This window comes from Sinocyclocheilus anshuiensis, unplaced genomic scaffold, assembly GCF_001515605.1.
Source record: "Sinocyclocheilus anshuiensis isolate Anshui unplaced genomic scaffold, SAMN03320099.WGS_v1.1 scaffold528, whole genome shotgun sequence".
Taxonomy (NCBI): domain Eukaryota; kingdom Metazoa; phylum Chordata; class Actinopteri; order Cypriniformes; family Cyprinidae; genus Sinocyclocheilus; species Sinocyclocheilus anshuiensis.
The window spans coordinates 416,329-436,080 of NW_015558590.1; the positions used below are offsets into that span (position 1 = coordinate 416,329).

The 19,752-nt window shown below is 36.8% G+C and overlaps 1 protein-coding gene across 1 annotated transcript in view; it reads right to left on the bottom strand.

Moving 5' to 3' along the window:
- Positions 1-437: 437 nt before the first annotated feature.
- Positions 438-19,752, bottom strand: part of LOC107679979 (retinoblastoma-like protein 2) — a 22,120-nt gene continuing 2,805 nt past the window's right edge. Inside the window, exons 3-22 of the mRNA XM_016475716.1 lie at positions 18,869-19,069; positions 18,578-18,642; positions 12,939-13,067; positions 12,673-12,833; positions 11,508-11,572; positions 11,239-11,410; positions 10,977-11,140; positions 5,915-6,027; positions 5,674-5,777; positions 5,409-5,546; positions 5,160-5,324; positions 4,912-5,008; positions 4,566-4,796; positions 3,831-4,087; positions 3,339-3,514; positions 3,004-3,076; positions 2,819-2,921; positions 1,573-1,787; positions 1,177-1,341; positions 438-1,097 (exon numbers count right to left, since the gene is read on the bottom strand). Of these exons, the coding sequence (XP_016331202.1) occupies positions 924-1,097; positions 1,177-1,341; positions 1,573-1,787; positions 2,819-2,921; positions 3,004-3,076; positions 3,339-3,514; positions 3,831-4,087; positions 4,566-4,796; positions 4,912-5,008; positions 5,160-5,324; positions 5,409-5,546; positions 5,674-5,777; positions 5,915-6,027; positions 10,977-11,140; positions 11,239-11,410; positions 11,508-11,572; positions 12,673-12,833; positions 12,939-13,067; positions 18,578-18,642; positions 18,869-19,069 (2,968 nt within the window). The 3' untranslated portion in view covers positions 438-923. The remainder of the gene's footprint in view (positions 1,098-1,176; positions 1,342-1,572; positions 1,788-2,818; positions 2,922-3,003; positions 3,077-3,338; positions 3,515-3,830; positions 4,088-4,565; positions 4,797-4,911; positions 5,009-5,159; positions 5,325-5,408; positions 5,547-5,673; positions 5,778-5,914; positions 6,028-10,976; positions 11,141-11,238; positions 11,411-11,507; positions 11,573-12,672; positions 12,834-12,938; positions 13,068-18,577; positions 18,643-18,868; positions 19,070-19,752) is intronic.

Genomic DNA, 19,752 nt, shown 5'->3' on the forward strand with positions numbered 1-19,752 from the left:
AATATCTCTTTGGGCTTGAGACTTTAGTCTTTGCAACTTTAGGGATCTTATCTATTCACGAACAGCTTGTAACACTCCAAAGAGAAAGGAAAACTTGAAATCGCATTATATGACCCCTTTAAGAATTATTTCCTACGACTTATTCATCCACTCCCTCGTTTTAGATCAATTGCCGCTACATTGAACTCATTTGTTTCCTCACATTGCTTGAAGGGATAGTTCACCCAAAAATGAAAACTCTGTCATCATTTGCTCGCCCTCATGTCGTTTCAAACCTGTACGAGTTTCTTTCTTCTGTTGAACACAAAGATATTCTGAAGAATGTTGGTAACCAAACAGTAGACGGTAGCCATTGACGGTAGTGTGAAAAAAACACTACCAGTATTCTTCAGAATATCCTCTGTGTTCAAGAAACTCATACAGGAGTGTAACGACATGAGGGTGAGCAAATGATGACAGACTTTTCAGAATTTGCTTTGATTGGTGGAATTTTCTGTACAGTATCATGGGTAATGTCATTTTTCACCAGGGATTCCACCGTTAAACATGATTATATAAAACATAAGTTGAAATAATGCAAACTGATGGCTTCAACAAAAGCATATACCATCAATTAACAACATCTGAGCATTAAGTAGATCTCTCTTTAAAGGCTTATAAGTTATTGTTAAAATGCAGTTTCCCTATGGAGAACAAGAATGGCATTTTTGCTTCCAGAACCCGACTGTTGTGCTCTCTAGAATACAGGCTTGACTGTAGTTGCACATTCAGACATGATTACTCAAGTATTCGAGGCTCTATTTAAGCCGCTGTGTGGACAGGACATTTCGAGACTCACTTCTTTAATTAAATGTGGTAGTCAATCCAAAACACTGACATTTCGGGCGACTTGTGTCTTTACGGGTGTTGATGTTGTGGACTCATCAGTGGGAGGAGCTTCGGTCGTTGGCCACATCCTGCAGGCGTCTGAGCAGAGCCGTCTGATTCTCCTGGCAAAGCCTTTTGGCGGGAGACTGCTGCTCTTCCTCCACGGCGATACTTCGCTTCTTGGTGGGCGTCTCGCCCGTTCGGATCATGCGGTTAATCTCTCGCAGCCGCTGTGGGATAAAGTGAAAAACAGTTCTGAGTGTGAATCTGAACAAGAAATGTTTTGACGATAATGTTTTGTTCTTTTACGTTGGATGGGCTGGAGCTGACGTAGTAGAAGATCTTGTCTCGAGGAGAAATTGGGCTGCCGGTCTTGTGTGGAGAGATGTAGATGGAGTGATTGTGGGACAGGAGCACCCGGCGTGGAGAGCCAATGCGGAGTGACGGATACGGACAGAGGGGAGGAGCTTCAGCCTGCAAACACACACACAGCTGCAGATATAAATCTGAATCTTCACTGAACTGACTGGAGCGGAATAATGACACTTGTCTTTTGAGAGCTGCTTTAAAGCAGAATTTGACTTTGTCTTTGAATTTGAAGAAGTTTTCATCATTGATTTGGAAATTTGTATTTTATGAAGTGCTATAGAAATAAAAGTGACTTGACTTGAGACCACAGTAATACAGAAAACAGGCAATAGTTACCCCGTTTTTTGGCGAGTTGCTGGAGTAACGCAGAGCGAAACGTTTGATCTGTTTGATGTAGACGTGGTTGTAGAAACGGATGAGGTCTGCCCTCTCCTCCTCCTGCTCTTGGGGGCCCCCAGGGGCCCGGGTCGGGGTGGATGGGGCACTGCTGGGCTGGGGAATGGGCAGAGTGCTGCTGGAGCGCATGGACACAGGACTGCTCTCACCGCTGGCTGCAGAACAGAAAAACAGGAAGTCATCGTAATGAATTCGCAACCTGCAAACGATTTCTGCATTCCTGGGTCCGTTTGAACCTGGTGGTATGTCAGCCTATAAAAGAGTCATAACAAAAATATTGTTCAACTAAAACCATGCTGTATCTTCTCATTAATGAGTAAATGTGCAACAAAAAAAAAATCAATGTTTTGAATGTTACCGTGTTATTACGCTGTTATTACTACATTCACACATTTTTAGTTCTTAAAATAATTGAGTTCATTTTACATGAACTACAACTACAGAAATACCACTGGGATGCAACTGCAATGTATTAAATATGAAAATATGAAATTTATAAAACTATTCAATCTGAGAATTACCAGTATTAACATTGAAATCAATTAATTAATTACATTTAATTACTTTGACTTATGCCCCATGATTGATCAAAAACAGTCCAAATTTATGAAACCAAAATATATATTTTCTAACAAAACAACATCAATATTACTCTGGGATGGTTTCAAACACAAAATGTAATGTAATAAGGTGTAAGTGTAACAATCAATCAATCAATAAAAATAAATAAAATAAAATATGGTTATTAAAAGAATCTTGGCTTATTTGCAATGGTTAGACATTTCATTCCTGTAGTAAATCTATGCATTTTTTAATATAAATTTATATCTATTCTGTGTCAAATCAGACCAGAATGCATCATAAAGGATTAGTTCACCCAAAAATGAATATTCATATACACCTAGGATGCTTCGAGGGTAAGTAAAACACAAGCTAATTAAAATTTTTGGGTGAACTAACCCTATAAGGGTTCAAGGGCCAAAAACAGAACAAAACAACTGGAAAACAATCACTAAGAATGAAATGCACCTGCTGACATCGGTGTTTATTTGCACTATGGCTACACCGGATTTACTATTCACCGGAATCAGGTGGGCGCATCATGCGATTATGTGGGCGTATAAATTACAGAAACACCAAAATAGCAGACTGTCCAGTGTCAAAAGCTCTAGATAATGTGTGTTACCTTGTTCTTGTCCTCCCTCTGTGGGCGAGCACTGTCTGTGGCTGTTTTCACTGTTTCCTGAGTAGCGTCTCTTCCTTCCAGAGATCAGCACACTCCTGTACACCTGAGATACAATCTTTATTAATATCTTCGTCACGTTAACTTCTTCCTCACTGTTTTTACAGATGCACTGAAGATACACTTACGCTGCTGCTGGCCTGAGGTTGAGATCTGTAGCACTTCATGATGTTCTGAAACGACTTATCTTCTTTCGACACCCGAACAATGGACAAAACAGTTAAAGCAGCCATTTTTCTTACTCTTTTGAAAAAAAAGTTACGTGTGACATACTGTAGCATGCAACCTTGATTTCACACATCATTGCACTGCGATTTTGACAAACATTAAACTGTACATTAATTTGCGGGACAAAAACTGCTACAAAAGTCTAGAACATGACCAATTACATATAAATACACCTATTAATGCCTATACAAATACCTATAAATAACTTGTGTTTGATAAATAATGTTTAAATAACTTAGTCATGACGTAGATGGCACACATGAGGAGCTGGTCCAGATGTCGGTCCATCATGAGATCGGTGCAGTGCACTAGTGAATACTCAAAACATGTCCAGATTTTCCTGCGCAGATCTGTGCTGATGTCCAGTTTAGCACATAAGTCTCTGAGACGCACACTAGCAAGGTGATATACCTGATGGGGGAAAGGGGCATCATTTAGGATTGAGTGACATCTATCATATTCGATATTTCGATCATGACAACTCTCTGAACAGTTTAAGCATGTTGATAGATTGAATGATGACATTGTTAATGCATTTGGCTTTTGGAGGACTAGATTAGCTACACACCCAGCTGCTGCTGGACTTGCTACTGCCAATAGACACGCTGCTGTGAGCTTGTTAGATATGCTGCCGCTGCATTAACAGGCACACATAAATCCTGTAGCAGATGTAGACAGGTGGTGCTGGGGGAGGTGGAGGGTTTCAGAAGAACAGATCTTACTGTACCTTGCGGAAGAACAGGCAGAGGGAGCCGGTCTTCTGTGCTCGTTTGGTGGGTGTTCCCTGGTGAGGGCTCTTCCTGTCCTGTTTGGCAGGGCTTGGGCTGTTCTGCACTGTGCCTGTGGGCATTGCCGTCAGCTGCTGGGCGGTCAGGGTGCCCGTCAGAGTCTGGGCACTGAGCGTTGGTAGAGCCCTCCCACTCTGACCCATCACGCTCACCTGCACTGGGATGAATGTGATGCCACCGCTCTCATTTGCTATTCCTGCAAACAAAGATGTAAAAAAAAAATCAAAATTGTAATTGAAATAAAATATTTGTAAAATATATTCTGTATTTTTACTGTTATAAATGGAAATTAAAACAGAAATATTTCTATATTTTCACAGATCAATAATTGTTGTCATTTAGGGAAATATATTTTATTTTATTTTATCATTTCCTACATGGCCTCTGCTCCTTCTGCCAATGAGATTTCTTTGTCAACATTTAAATAGTCTGGCTCAGTGTTTGCTGTAAGCTGGTCATTATTCTGAAACCCTCCACCTCCCCCAGCACCACCTGTTTAGATCTGCTTAGAGATTTATCTACTATATGCCTATTCATGAAGCAGCAGCATATCTTATGATCTTTTTTTTTTTTTTTTTTTTTTTCAATGAGGTTTTTCTGTGGCATCACCTACTGAATAACAGATTCATAAAGGTACTGATGATAAACTGATGATTTTGTAGATAGTTTTGCACCTTGAACAGGTATGGTGACCGTCTGGCCATTGTTTGCTGTGACAGTAGCTGTTGCCATGGTGACCACAGTCTGTCCAGCTGGGATGGGGCTGACCAGAGATGGCTGGGCCACTTTGACAGGTTGAGCAGGCTCAGGGGTTGAATTTCCATCGACAAAGAGGCGGCGACAGGCCGTGCCAGTAGGGGGCGAGCTGTAGCGGTCATGGAGAGATGTAGGGGATGGAGAAACACCTGCAGGAGGAAAAGAAACAACATATTAAAATATGAACATTTGGTTTGTTTCAATAAATGTATAGAAATCATCTTGCATTTAGACAAAGTGCTTGTTTCATTCAAAGTAAGTCACCTTTTCCTGCTCCTGTGATATTACTGCTGAACTCACTCTTGTTGGGAGTGTGTGTGCTGCTTCCTGAACTGTCCTCCAGGTGTTGAGGAGGCATTACCTGTAATTCATTTCACACTTAAGTATATTCTTTTAAATTATATTATTTATGTACAGTTTTAAAGTATCCTAAAATGTACTTCTTTTTCAAGAGGGATAGCAAATATCACCGATCATGTTTATGTGGTTATAAGCGGTTATATTGTTCTGACCTCCTGGCAGGCAGGAACACAGTTCTTGGCCTCACGGATGCTATCCCACAGCGGGGAGTTTCCTTTCCATGCCAAAGATTCCAATACCTGCTCCTCAACATGGTTCAGATGTTTGACTACCTCCCCGAAAAGACCCTCCTCCGCCCTCACCAACACCTCAATCACCTGTGAGCGAGATAGAGAGGCTTTGGCTTGTATGAATGAATGCATACAATTTTATGGTTATTTTCTATCTCTATAGTCACTTACCATATAAAAGTGATAAGCTGGGAGGTCAAAGATTTGCAGGACTCTGGGAAACTCTCCCGGTGGTCGATACGAGAAGATGACGATCTCCAGGCAACAGATGATCAGTGACCGGTGAAATATATCTTGCTCTAGAATGCCCTGAGACACATGATATAACATTCAGCAGGCAGAATTACCTAAAGTATGCTTCTAATATTCAATAGTTTTGCATTCCTCATGGCTTAGTTAAGGCATATAGTGTGATTTGTGTGAAAATGAAACCTACAGACAGGTCCATATCTCCAAGTCGTTTCTTCTCCTGGTTGATGATCACTTCCAGTGATTTGTAATAAAGTACCTCAGCCAAGCAAAAATACTTCACTGCAACATCTGTGAAAAAGGATGCCCAATTTTTTTTTGATCAATCAACAAATGATCATTGTTTGAGTTGTGGGAAAAGCCATGAGCTACAAATTAAAGAAAAAAAAAAAGAGAATAATATTACAAGGAAGTATGAACATGCACACCTCTCGCCAGAGTCTTGTTATCTTCTCCTGTTCCCTCATAATTCTGAAGAAAAATCTCTGACATCTCCTTCAGTCTGGCTGCTATGGACTCACCGGGGTCTCTTACACATGATCTGTTACACACAAACAAAAAAATATCAATGATTCCAGCGCACAGCAAATTTCACTGTGACTTTAACAGGTCACTGGAATCACTGCAATCACAATCACTAGAATCCCAGTTCACTGCAAACTTTAGTATTACCTTTCACTGGAATCCCTGTAATCAGAATATACTGGAATTACTTAATCACAGTTCACTGGAATCACTTGTGTCATATTTTTCGGGAAACAGTGATATCACATTTTACTGTGATCATGATTCAATTGAACAAATGTGTTTACTGGCATCACAATTCATTGAACTCGCTGGAATCAGTTTCCTTGAATATCTGGATACACATTTGGCTGGCATAGGTGGAATACTGGAATACACAGTTGACTAATCATTGGTAACACATTTATATGGAAATAACTGGAATTACGTCAATTCATTGGACTAACATACTGGATTCACAAATTTACTAAGACTCTCTGGAATCACAGGTTTACTGGACTCTCTGAAACAGTTTATGTAAATAGCTGGAATTACGTCAATTTACTGGACTAACATCTTACTGGAATCATATTTTTATTGGACTCTGTAATAGTTTTACTGGACTCTCTGTAATCGGAATTTTACTGGACTCTCTGGAATCACAGTTTATAGAAATAACTAGAATTATGTAAATTTATTAGACTAACATCTTAGTGGAATCACATTTTACTGGACTCTCTGTAATCATAGTTTTACTGGACTCTCTGGAATCACAGTTTTACTGGACTCTGGAATAACAGTTTATAGAAATAACTGGAATTACATAATTCTTTTGGACTAACATCTTACTGGAATCATATTTTTATTGGACTCTGTAATAGTTTTACTGGACTCTCTGGAATCACAAATTTACTGGACTCTCTGGAATAACAGTTTATAGAAATATCTGGAATTACATAATTTTTTGGACTAACATCTTACTGGTTTCTCTGGAATCACAGTTTTACTGGACACTCTGAAATCACAGTTTACTGGACTCTCTGGAATCACAGTTTTACTGGACTCTCTGTAATTATAGTTTTACTGGACTCTCTGGAATCACAGCTTTACTGGACTCTGTAATTATAGTTTTACTGGACTCTGGAATCACGGGTTTACTGGACTCTCGAATCACGGTTTTACTGGACTCTCTGGAATCACAGTTTTACTGGAGACTCTGGAATCACAGTTTTACTGGACTCTCTGGAATCACAGTTTTACTGGACTCTCTGTAATTATAGTTTTACTGGACTCTCTGGAATCACAGCTTTACTGGACTCTCTGTAATTATAATTTTACTGGACTCTCTGGACTCACAGTTTTACTGGACTCTGTAATTATAGTTTTACTGGACTCTGGAATCACAGGTTTACTGGACTCTCTGGAATCACAGTTTTACTGGACTCTCTGGAATCACAATTTTACTGGAGACTCTGGAATCACAGTTTTACTAGACTCTCTGGAATCACAGTTTTACTGGACTCTCTGTAATTATAGTTTTACTGGACTCTCTGCAATTATAGTTTTACTGGACTCTCTGCAATTATAGTTTTACTGGACTCTCTGCAATTATAGTTTTACTGGACTCTCTGCAATTATAGTTTTACTGGACTCTCTGCAATTATAGTTTTACTGGACTCTCTGCAATTATAGTTTTACTGGACTCTCTGCAATTATAGTTTTACTGGACTCTCTGCAATTATAGTTTTACTGGACTCTCTGCAATTATAGTTTTACTGGACTCTCTGCAATTATAGTTTTACTGGACTCTCTGCAATTATAGTTTTACTGGACTCTCTGCAATTATAGTTTTACTGGACTCTCTGCAATTATAGTTTTACTGGACTCTCTGCAATTATAGTTTTACTGGACTCTCTGCAATTATAGTTTTACTGGACTCTCTGCAATTATAGTTTTACTGGACTCTCTGCAATTATAGTTTTACTGGACTCTCTGCAATTATAGTTTTACTGGACTCTCTGCAATTATAGTTTTACTGGACTCTCTGCAATTATAGTTTTACTGGACTCTCTGCAATTATAGTTTTACTGGACTCTCTGCAATTATAGTTTTACTGGACTCTCTGCAATTATAGTTTTACTGGACTCTCTGCAATTATAGTTTTACTGGACTCTCTGCAATTATAGTTTTACTGGACTCTCTGCAATTATAGTTTTACTGGACTCTCTGCAATTATAGTTTTACTGGACTCTCTGCAATTATAGTTTTACTGGACTCTCTGCAATTATAGTTTTACTGGACTCTCTGCAATTATAGTTTTACTGGACTCTCTGCAATTATAGTTTTACTGGACTCTCTGCAATTATAGTTTTACTGGACTCTCTGCAATTATAGTTTTACTGGACTCTCTGCAATTATAGTTTTACTGGACTCTCTGCAATTATAGTTTTACTGGACTCTCTGCAATTATAGTTTTACTGGACTCTCTGCAATTATAGTTTTACTGGACTCTCTGCAATTATAGTTTTACTGGACTCTCTGCAATTATAGTTTTACTGGACTCTCTGCAATTATAGTTTTACTGGACTCTCTGCAATTATAGTTTTACTGGACTCTCTGCAATTATAGTTTTACTGGACTCTCTGCAATTATAGTTTTACTGGACTCTCTGCAATTATAGTTTTACTGGACTCTCTGCAATTATAGTTTTACTGGACTCTCTGCAATTATAGTTTTACTGGACTCTCTGCAATTATAGTTTTACTGGACTCTCTGCAATTATAGTTTTACTGGACTCTCTGCAATTATAGTTTTACTGGACTCTCTGCAATTATAGTTTTACTGGACTCTCTGCAATTATAGTTTTACTGGACTCTCTGCAATTATAGTTTTACTGGACTCTCTGCAATTATAGTTTTACTGGACTCTCTGCAATTATAGTTTTACTGGACTCTCTGCAATTATAGTTTTACTGGACTCTCTGCAATTATAGTTTTACTGGACTCTCTGCAATTATAGTTTTACTGGACTCTCTGCAATTATAGTTTTACTGGACTCTCTGCAATTATAGTTTTACTGGACTCTCTGCAATTATAGTTTTACTGGACTCTCTGCAATTATAGTTTTACTGGACTCTCTGCAATTATAGTTTTACTGGACTCTCTGCAATTATAGTTTTACTGGACTCTCTGCAATTATAGTTTTACTGGACTCTCTGCAATTATAGTTTTACTGGACTCTCTGCAATTATAGTTTTACTGGACTCTCTGCAATTATAGTTTTACTGGACTCTCTGCAATTATAGTTTTACTGGACTCTCTGCAATTATAGTTTTACTGGACTCTCTGCAATTATAGTTTTACTGGACTCTCTGCAATTATAGTTTTACTGGACTCTCTGCAATTATAGTTTTACTGGACTCTCTGCAATTATAGTTTTACTGGACTCTCTGCAATTATAGTTTTACTGGACTCTCTGCAATTATAGTTTTACTGGACTCTCTGCAATTATAGTTTTACTGGACTCTCTGCAATTATAGTTTTACTGGACTCTCTGCAATTATAGTTTTACTGGACTCTCTGCAATTATAGTTTTACTGGACTCTCTGCAATTATAGTTTTACTGGACTCTCTGCAATTATAGTTTTACTGGACTCTCTGCAATTATAGTTTTACTGGACTCTCTGCAATTATAGTTTTACTGGACTCTCTGCAATTATAGTTTTACTGGACTCTCTGCAATTATAGTTTTACTGGACTCTCTGCAATTATAGTTTTACTGGACTCTCTGCAATTATAGTTTTACTGGACTCTCTGCAATTATAGTTTTACTGGACTCTCTGCAATTATAGTTTTACTGGACTCTCTGCAATTATAGTTTTACTGGACTCTCTGCAATTATAGTTTTACTGGACTCTCTGCAATTATAGTTTTACTGGACTCTCTGCAATTATAGTTTTACTGGACTCTCTGCAATTATAGTTTTACTGGACTCTCTGCAATTATAGTTTTACTGGACTCTCTGCAATTATAGTTTTACTGGACTCTCTGCAATTATAGTTTTACTGGACTCTCTGGAATCACAGGTTTACTGGACTCTCTGGAATCACAGTTTTACTGAACTCTCTGGAATCACAGTTTTACTGGACTCTCTGGAATCACAGGTTTACTGGACTCTCTGGAATCACAGTTTTACTGGACTCTCTGGAATCACAGTTTACTGGACTCTCTGGAATCACAGGTTTACTGGACTCTCTGGAATCACAGTTTTACTGGACTCTCTGCAATTATAGATTTACTGGACTTTCTGGAATCGCAGTTTTACTGGACTCTCTGTAATTATAGATTTACTGGACTCTCTGTAATTATAGTTTTACTGGACTCTCTGGAATCACAGTTTTACTGAAATATCTGGAATTATAGATTTACTGGACTTTCTGGAATCGCAGTTTCACTGGACTCTCTGTAATTATAGATTTACTGGACTCTCTGTAATTATAGTTTTACTGGACTCTCTGGAATCACAGTTTTACTGAAATATCTGGAATTATAGATTTACTGGACTTTCTGGAATCGCAGTTTCACTGGACTCTCTGTAATTATAGATTTACTGGACTCTCTGTAATTATAGTTTTACTGGACTCTCTGGAATCACAGTTTTACTGGACTCTCTGGAATCACAAATTTACTGGACTCTCTGGAATAACAGTTTATAGAAATATCTGGAATTACATAATTTTTTGGACTAACATCTTACTGGTTTCTCTGGAATCACAGTTTTACTGGACTCTCTGGAATCACAGTTTTACTGAAATATCTGGAATTAAAGCTTGTTGGAATCACAGGACAGTGGAATCAATAAAAGGATATTCCATCTGATTACAGAACAGTGGTTCTAGTGAACTGACAGTAAATACAGGTACTCTGCTTCTTGTATTTGGGTGTATGCAGCAGATTGTGACTAACACAGAAGTTATCTTGGGCTCACCTGAATATGTCTCTAAATCTCATGCTGGGTCTGTATTTGAATCCTGTCAGCAGAGTGTGCAGACGGCCCACGCTCTGCATTGCCGTGGAAACGGGGGTACCCACACTGTTTTCCGGCACGTACCTCCTTCCTGTCAAAGGAGTGGACACTTTCAGAGTAGATGCCTGTGAAACAAACACGCAGGTTTATTGATATGTACAACACCATTGTTAATTATTGCGAATTATTTTTAAGCATATTTATGTTTGTTGGACACACATACTGTCATTGAGTTCTGGAGGGGGTTGGTCAGTCGTTCCTGATTCTCTATCCCTTCACACAAACAAGGTCCTGGGGTGCCAATGTCTTCTCTGGCCGCTTCTCCCAGAAATATCCTCTCATCCAGAGAACCGGATGACAACACGTGTTCCTCATACACACGGTTCAGAGAAGCACTGAAGAAACAGAGAGAGCGAGGAGATTGTAAACTACAGGAGAAATATTTCAGCAGCTTTACACAGAATAAGTATTTAATTGAAAAGAGACACTCACACACTGTCACCAAAATTTATTGGCTCCAAAAACCCTGTCAGCTTGTCTTCTTTTCCCTTCAAAACCTGTGAGAGAGAAAAGATGGGATATACCAAATATACCAAACAACTGCTTATACCAAACTATTTTAATACAATAAATAATAATAATAAATCAAAGCAAATCATAATACAATTTCAAGACATAAAATATGATTTAACATGACGTATTCTGAATATTCCATAAGAAACAATGTTGGAAGATATCATGTAAACTTTAAACGTTTGACTACTGGAATAATTTAAAGTTTGTAATGTTTTTGAAAGACGTCTCTTATGCTCACTAAGGCTGAATTTATTTTACTTTTTTTTTTTAAATAAAAAATCCAGTAAAAACAGTAATATTGTGAAATATTGTTGCCATTAAAAATATATATTTTTTATATTAAGTATATATATATATATATTTTTTTTTTAACATTTTTTTTTTATATATATATATATATTTTAAAATGTAATTTATTCTTGTTATGGTAAAGCTGAATTTTTTAGTAGTCGTCTTCAGTATGACACAATCTTTCAGAAAACATTCTAATATGCTGATTTGGTGCCAATTATTCTGAATTTTTATTAGTGCTCAGTTATTAATAATGGTTCTTATTATCCATGTTGAAAACAGTTTTTGCTCTTTAAGATGTTTGTGGAAACTATGATGATACTTTTTTCAGGATTTTTTTGATGAATAGAAAGTTCAAAACAGAAGCATTTATTTGAAATCGAAATCTTGTGTAACATTATAAATGTCACTTTTGCTAAATTACTCCAAACTTTTAAATGGTAGTGTATCACAGTTTCCACAAAAAATATTAACAACTGTTTTCAACATTGATAATAATCCGAAATGTTTTTTGAGCAGAAAATCAGCATGTTAGAATGATTTCTGAAGGATCATGTGACCCTGAAGACTGAAGACAGTAATACATTACATTTGAAAGATATTAAAATAATAATAATAAAAAACAATTATTTGAAATTTCAATAGATATTTCACTATATTATACTGCTTTTATATATTGTTGTTTTATTGACATTTTGAACAATTTGATCAAATGCAGCCTTGGTGAGCCAAAAGGACTTCTTTCAAAAACATTTTGACGGTCATCATATGTCTGGTGTATTTCCAGTACCTTGCGCTCAAAGAGTTTCTTAATGAAGGGTTTCCAGAAATGCTCCTTTGCTCCTTTGGCCTCCAGCACCAGCCCATCATGAAGCTCACACAGCTTCTCTATGAAACATAATGAACCTGGGCCGGGCTTATAATCTTTACTGTTGAAGTCCTCAGGCAGCCCTGCGCACAAAACAAGCACAAACCAATGTTTGATTGACCTTCTGTGTTCTCCTACTGTCTGGACACCTGATCTCAAAACAAATACTTCAGTGCTGTGTGTGGGACCTTTAAAAGCCGGGTTGAGCAGATCTTTACGACTAGAGCACAGGAGAGCGTTGCAGTAAACCAGATCCAGAGCGCACAGGAGCAGATGATACGAGTTCACCAGATCATCACTGATCATTGGGAAGTTTCCTACAGGACAGAGGAGAAAAAGGGTGATGAAATTATCAATAATAATGTATAAGAGTTTCAGTGGTGGTTCTACAAGGATCTCTTATGACATTAACACATTTTTGGTTCTGGTTGGAAACGTTATACTTTGGTATGAACTTGTTTCCTCAACTGAAACTAAACAATCTGTCAAACATATTACAGTAAAGAGCTGAGCAGGAAAACAATGCTATCACACTACAAACATATATCAAGCAGACAGGTGGCCAACTTTACTGCAACAACAGGAAAAGTCTGCAAAAACAACAACAACATGTGCTGTCAGGCCACAATGCCTGGATTTATAATTTCCTGTTTAATTAATTTCAAGAGTTACAGTACCAGCTTGTACAATGCAAAGAAAGCATTGAGCCTTTAAAGCGATATTTATTCATAGTAGTGCTGTCAAACGATTAATCGCGTTTAATCGCATCCAAAATAAAAAATTGTGTTTACATAATATACAGTATGTATGTATGTGTGCTGTGTATATTTATTATGCATATATAAATACACAAACATGCATGTATATATTTCAGAAAAAAATTTGTTTATATATTAAATATATTTATATAATATAAATGATATGAATATAAATATAGACATGTAAATACATGTAAATATTTTCAAAATACATACTGTATGTGTGTGTATTTATATATACATAATAAATATACACAGAACACACACATATATTATGCAAATAAAATATTTTATTTGGGATACGATTAATCACGATTAATCGTTTGACAGCACTAATTCATAGCAAATCATTGCTATGTTAAACATTGTTGGAACATTCTTTTGAAACATTGAAATGGTTATAATGTTATTTAAAGGTTACACAAACATTATATTAACTTTATTTTCACCAAAACTATAATGTTATTTGAGTGTTTATTTTTCATATTCTAAGAGCATTAAAATGTCCAGTTTTCTTGTTGTGACTAGAATGTTATTTAAAGGTTACAAAAATGTTTCTTAGAATGTTCATAAAGTACAAATGACATCTTAAGGACGTTATGAGAATGTTGTTCTACGAACATTAAGTTTTAAGAATGTTCATCAAGTAAAAATAATGGTGACGCTTTATTTTAAAGACCAATTCTCACTATTAACCAGTTTCTTATTAGCATGCATATTACTAACATATTGGCTGTTTATTAGTATAAAGCACATATTAAAGGGTTAGTTCACCCAAAAATGAAAATTAGCACATAAATTACTCACCCTGGCCTCAAGTCATCCTAGGTGTATATGACTTTCTTCTTTCAGACGAATCCATCAAAGCGTTTGATCCAGTCTTGATACACTTCTTCATTTCTCAGAAAAATCCAGCCACCATTGTCATCGCTATTTCCAGCTCTATTTAGAGCCAGATCACCCCTGCTGCCTCTACCACGTGTCCCGGCTCTCCCACGCACAGCACGGCCACGTCTACCGCTGCCACTCCCACCTCTTTGGGGCGCTGGATCCAAAGAGCTAGTGCTACTTCCAGCCCTATTTCTCCTACCCCTGCTGCCTCTACCTCTAGCAACTGATGGATAGGCGCTTTTTATTTAAACTTCTTTTGGACTGATGCATGCAACACCCGCTGAGTGGCATTAAACAGCTTGAAAGATCAAAGACCATTTTTAATATAACTCCGACTGGATTTGTCTGAAAGAAGAAAGTCATATACACCTAGGATGACTTGAGGGTGAGTAATTTGCGGGCTAATTTTCATTTTTGGGTGAACTAACCCTTTAATGCCCTATTCTGCATGACCATATTTTAGATCTCTTAACCCTACCCCATACCTAAACATAACAACTGCCTTATTAACTATTAATAAGCAGCAAATTAGGAACCTTCTGAGAATGCTCTTCTAAGAATATTTTCTCTCAACGTTATGAGAATGTATATCAAAATGAAGTTATAAGAATGTTCCATAAACATTAAATGTAATGTCCTGATGTTTACCTAAACCTAAAATAGTTCACTGTTAGCTGGGTGGTATCGTCACAAAATATAAACTCTACTTCTGTCCAGCTCTAAGCTAATAATCATGATTTCCTGTAAAGTTAAAATGATGTGTATTTTAAAAAGCGCTATACAAATACATTTGACTTGACTTGCACTTACAGTGCTATCAAAAATGCTATCTTAAAAACAGATATATACTTTTAAAATTTACAGTATTTCTCTTCTGAGAAAATGGGACAAAACTCATTACTTTTTTTATTCTATTCAATATAGGTATATTCTCAGAATGCCCCGAAATGTAAGACATGACATAATAACGACACAATTCAGAAAGATTTGCAAATGAATTGTTCATACTGTTTGACAAACTGGCTCAAATGATTCACTGAAAGAGCTCAAATGATTTACTCATCTTGTATGGCATATAAATCACTACTCTTACTATTTTGCAGTGTACATTTTCTATATGCTAATATGACCTACTACTTTTCTATAATGTGCTAAATACAACCAGTGCACACTGCATCCCACAATGCAATGCATTCAATGCAATACCTTCCATTTCCAGTGTGATTTGATTGAACTGCTAAGACACAGTTTCTACAAACAAGCAAAGAAACAAATATGCCACCCTTTTTAACTTCCTTTCCCAAATGATACTGTAAATGTCACTCACTTGCATGCATGCTGCTGTACCTGCGGGCCAGAAAACATGCACTATGCACCTTTCACATCAATACATTTTAGATTTCCATTACACAACATCAAGTTAAGCTGAATTAAGTTTGCTGCACTTGGTACTTACATGCATTTTCTTATTTCATTCCCCAGATAACGTGACTTTGCATCTTTAACCAGCAGCAGGCTCTTTTCCTTGCATTGAGTTCAGCAGAATGAGGGATTTTGCTCCAGGATGGGATATAGAGGGACACAGATCGGCCCCAGTGGCCTGCTGAGCTTTACTCAAACACAGACAAGTCCTGACTTGTCATCTGGGCTGGTTGCTATGTTAAGTGACGCACGCAGCACACGAGGAAATAATGCACTCAGCCGGCATCCTCTTGCTCTGCTGCTCTATGCTTTTAGGCTTGACTTTCACAATTTACTTATTAAATATTTTATCGGAATACACCCGTATAAAAAAACCCCTGTGCTCCATTTAGATTTGAGCTTCATGCATTGCTAACTGCATGACATGCATTATTTTATGGCATTAATAATGACACAATTCAGAAGGATTTACAAACAATTCATTCATGACTTGCTCAAACGATTACGTGAAAAAAAAAACTATTCGAACATCTGATTCTGACATCTTTACTGAGGCACATACGCAGCACAACTGGGCTATTTTGGCCAGTTTGCAGTTGAAAAACAGGATCTAGGTAAATGTCTCCGAATAAAAGGGTTTATTTGCTTCTCAAGATGAAGTGAAGAACAATACAACAGAAACATAAAAAAGTTACATAAAATAAGTGGAAATATTACAAATCATGTGAATCTTATGAAAGCATTTAAGACCATATCCAGGCTATATTTCAAGAAATGAGAAATTTTATTTCAATTATTAAAAGCGATACTTAATAATAATAACACTATTATTATTATTATTATTGTTATTGTTGTTGTTAGGACCAGGTAAGATATTTTGCATTATTATATAATATTCATGACAAATTGTAAAATATTAAATTTTATGTTTAGCATTTAATTTGTGCTGATACTGTATGTATATATATATATATATATATATATATATATATATATATATGTGTGTGTGTGTGTGTGTGTGTAACGTTTACAATATTGCAAAAATGAAAATAATACAATAAAATTATTGTATCAATATCAGTTCTTTAATCTGAAGATTGATTTTTAGACTATGCTGTTTCAGTTAAATAAATAAAACTTCATTGCACATTATATAGTGCGCCTCCTGTCTAATCACAATAGGATTTTGTATATTATAAAGCACAATATAATTTCTAACTTTTTTTTTCTTTTGATTTTCACCATGTTTTCATGGGATTCCCCCATTTCTACTTGATTTTTTTTATTTCTATCCACCTCTGATGAAATCTTTATGCAGCATGTCTGATCTTGCAGCTCAACACAAACTACTAAAATATCCCCGTTCAACAAGCCAAATTCACCCGCAGCATTACACCAGTGACTCTGCAGATGAGATGGGCTTGTGTTGATGTGTGTGTGAGCCTGCTGGCCTCTGACCCAATCAAACATGCCTGCACTCGCACACATAATGAGCACAGGTCACATGATCAAGCTGCGCTCTCAGACACTCTCCACAGCTCATGACCCTCTTAAGGGACACTAGAGGAGGAACAATACCATGAAACACTGCACCTCCTCCCTCCTCATTACAGCAGGAGCTTTCCTCTGCTCCTGCTAATCTCTTAGCCTTTCTACCCTCAGTCCACTCTTATTTAGCAATGACTCATTACAGCATAAAAGGCTTGCTCTTATGAAATCAATATTTGATGCACTATGCAGACATGATGTAACTTTCACAAATCAAAACTCCCTCTCCAATCCATCCAAACTATTTCTGAAACAAAACAAGCACCTGTTTAAAATGCTTTATGACGATGACATTACTATAAGCTCATTAACATATGACCATTTACATCTCAACATTCTGTGTCAGTATGTGGAGGCTACCAATCACTGGAGGTCATTTGCATATATAATTCTTAAAGGTACAGTAGCAATAAAGTCAGAAGTCAGAAGTAATAGTAATACTGCTGCTATTTTATGGTGTATTTGTCATTGTGTGTACATGACCATGTACAATGGAGTTCTCCAGCTCTGCTGGACAAACGAAGTAATTACACCATTCAGAAGCATTTAATCTGCGTTATATGTTCTGTTAAAAAATGTTGCACAAAAACATGGCGTAGCACTTTCCAAAACATTCGCTTTTCAAGATGCACGTGTATATTTGGCTGATCCTTGATGCGATCACGCGCAGCAGCGCATAATAACCATGTTTAGAATGAAACCATCATATTTAAAAACATGATATTAATCATATCATATAATAAAATATCATTTGTTGTTACTACTGTAAATCTATATTAAATTATTATGGGATATCCTTCAATGCTTTCAGAATCTTTACTTTTTAAATGATTGTGTTTCTGTATTTTAAAATATATTTTTTATATTAACATATTTTAATGACAGTATATTTATTGAACAAAAAACAAATTATTTTATTTTTCAAAATAAGCAGAAAAGGACACTGAAGACTGGAGTAATGATGCTGAAAATTCAGCTTTGATCACAGAAATAAATTACATTTTAAAATATTGGTCTTGGTCTTATGGACCCCAGACGTTTGAGCATCACAGCAAGCAAGCAGGAGAAGCTGAAGCTTTCATTAAATCCTGATTACAGTTCTGAGTTATATAAAGACTAGTCTGAAACTTTTAATTAACATTATACTGGGAAAAAGCACATGCAGAATATGGCCCTGTAAATGAATGGTATGTGAAAGAACTCTTTACCTTTAGCATGTATGAACAGGATCCAGCAGAAGTTGAAGACCTCAGTGACGGTGCAGGGATGTCGTCTGAGGACACAGGAAAGATCAGTCAGCACACGCTTCTCACCAACACTCAATATAGGCTAGAGCTGTTTGTTTCCATTATCCAAGAGCTTTTATGTAACGCAAATCAGATCCATATGCATAAATAACTGACTGTTTGCACACTACTGCGATTATCTGTGAACTCCAGCGACCTGTCCTGAGATTATGCATCATGTGATCATGTGCTTCTCAGGTCAGGATGAAGTACCTCTGTTTCCTGCCTCTGTGCGTTCTGGGTAATTCATCTGCGGGACCCTTGAAGATGTCTTTGAATAAGGGCACGTATTTCGTAAAGATGACGGCCGTGACGGTGAAGTTCCTCTCTAGTTTCTCTGTGCTCTGCTGGAACTCCTTGGGCAGGTTGGCCATGTCCTGCCATTTCTTCATTTTATTGAAAAACTCAATCAGGCTGAAATATAAAATGAAGTTATTTAAACCTCAGTGTAGCAAGTGCTGCAATAATAAACAAAGTTCATTTTTCACTATCTGCAATCTGCTCATTATTGTTAAACAAAATGTTTGAATCTACATGAATTAAAGCCTTGAAACAGATTTGATTGATATGTCATTACAGTGATGTGAATTTCGAGGCCGGGGGACATCCATGCTGCATTTTACTGAAGCAAAATATGATTTTTCTTTACATTCTTCTGATTTGGGGTTGATATAAGAGCTGTGCATGTTTTTGACATACCGTACACTTTTGGTATTTGTGCATTTACCCATTTACTGTGTATGGTTATTATGATTAAGACTATGATATAAAAAAATACCTTTAATTACCATTTTTATTTTGTTATGATTATTTAATAGTAACATTACACAACTGTATTCACTCCATCTGTTCTCTGTGGCTTACAAGCTATAAGCAGCTACAAGTTCATGGCAAGAAGAAATGCAGCTCTATAAATCCCCAGCTGATCTTCAAGTTGTCTTGGGAACATCACAATGTGTGTGTGTGTGTGTGTGTGTGTGTGTGTGAGAGAGAGTGTGTGTGTGTGGGTGTGTGTGTGTATCTCTGTGTGTGTGTCTGTGTGTGTGTGTGAGAGAGAGAGAGAGTGTGTGTGTGTGTGTGTGTGTGTGTGAGAGAGA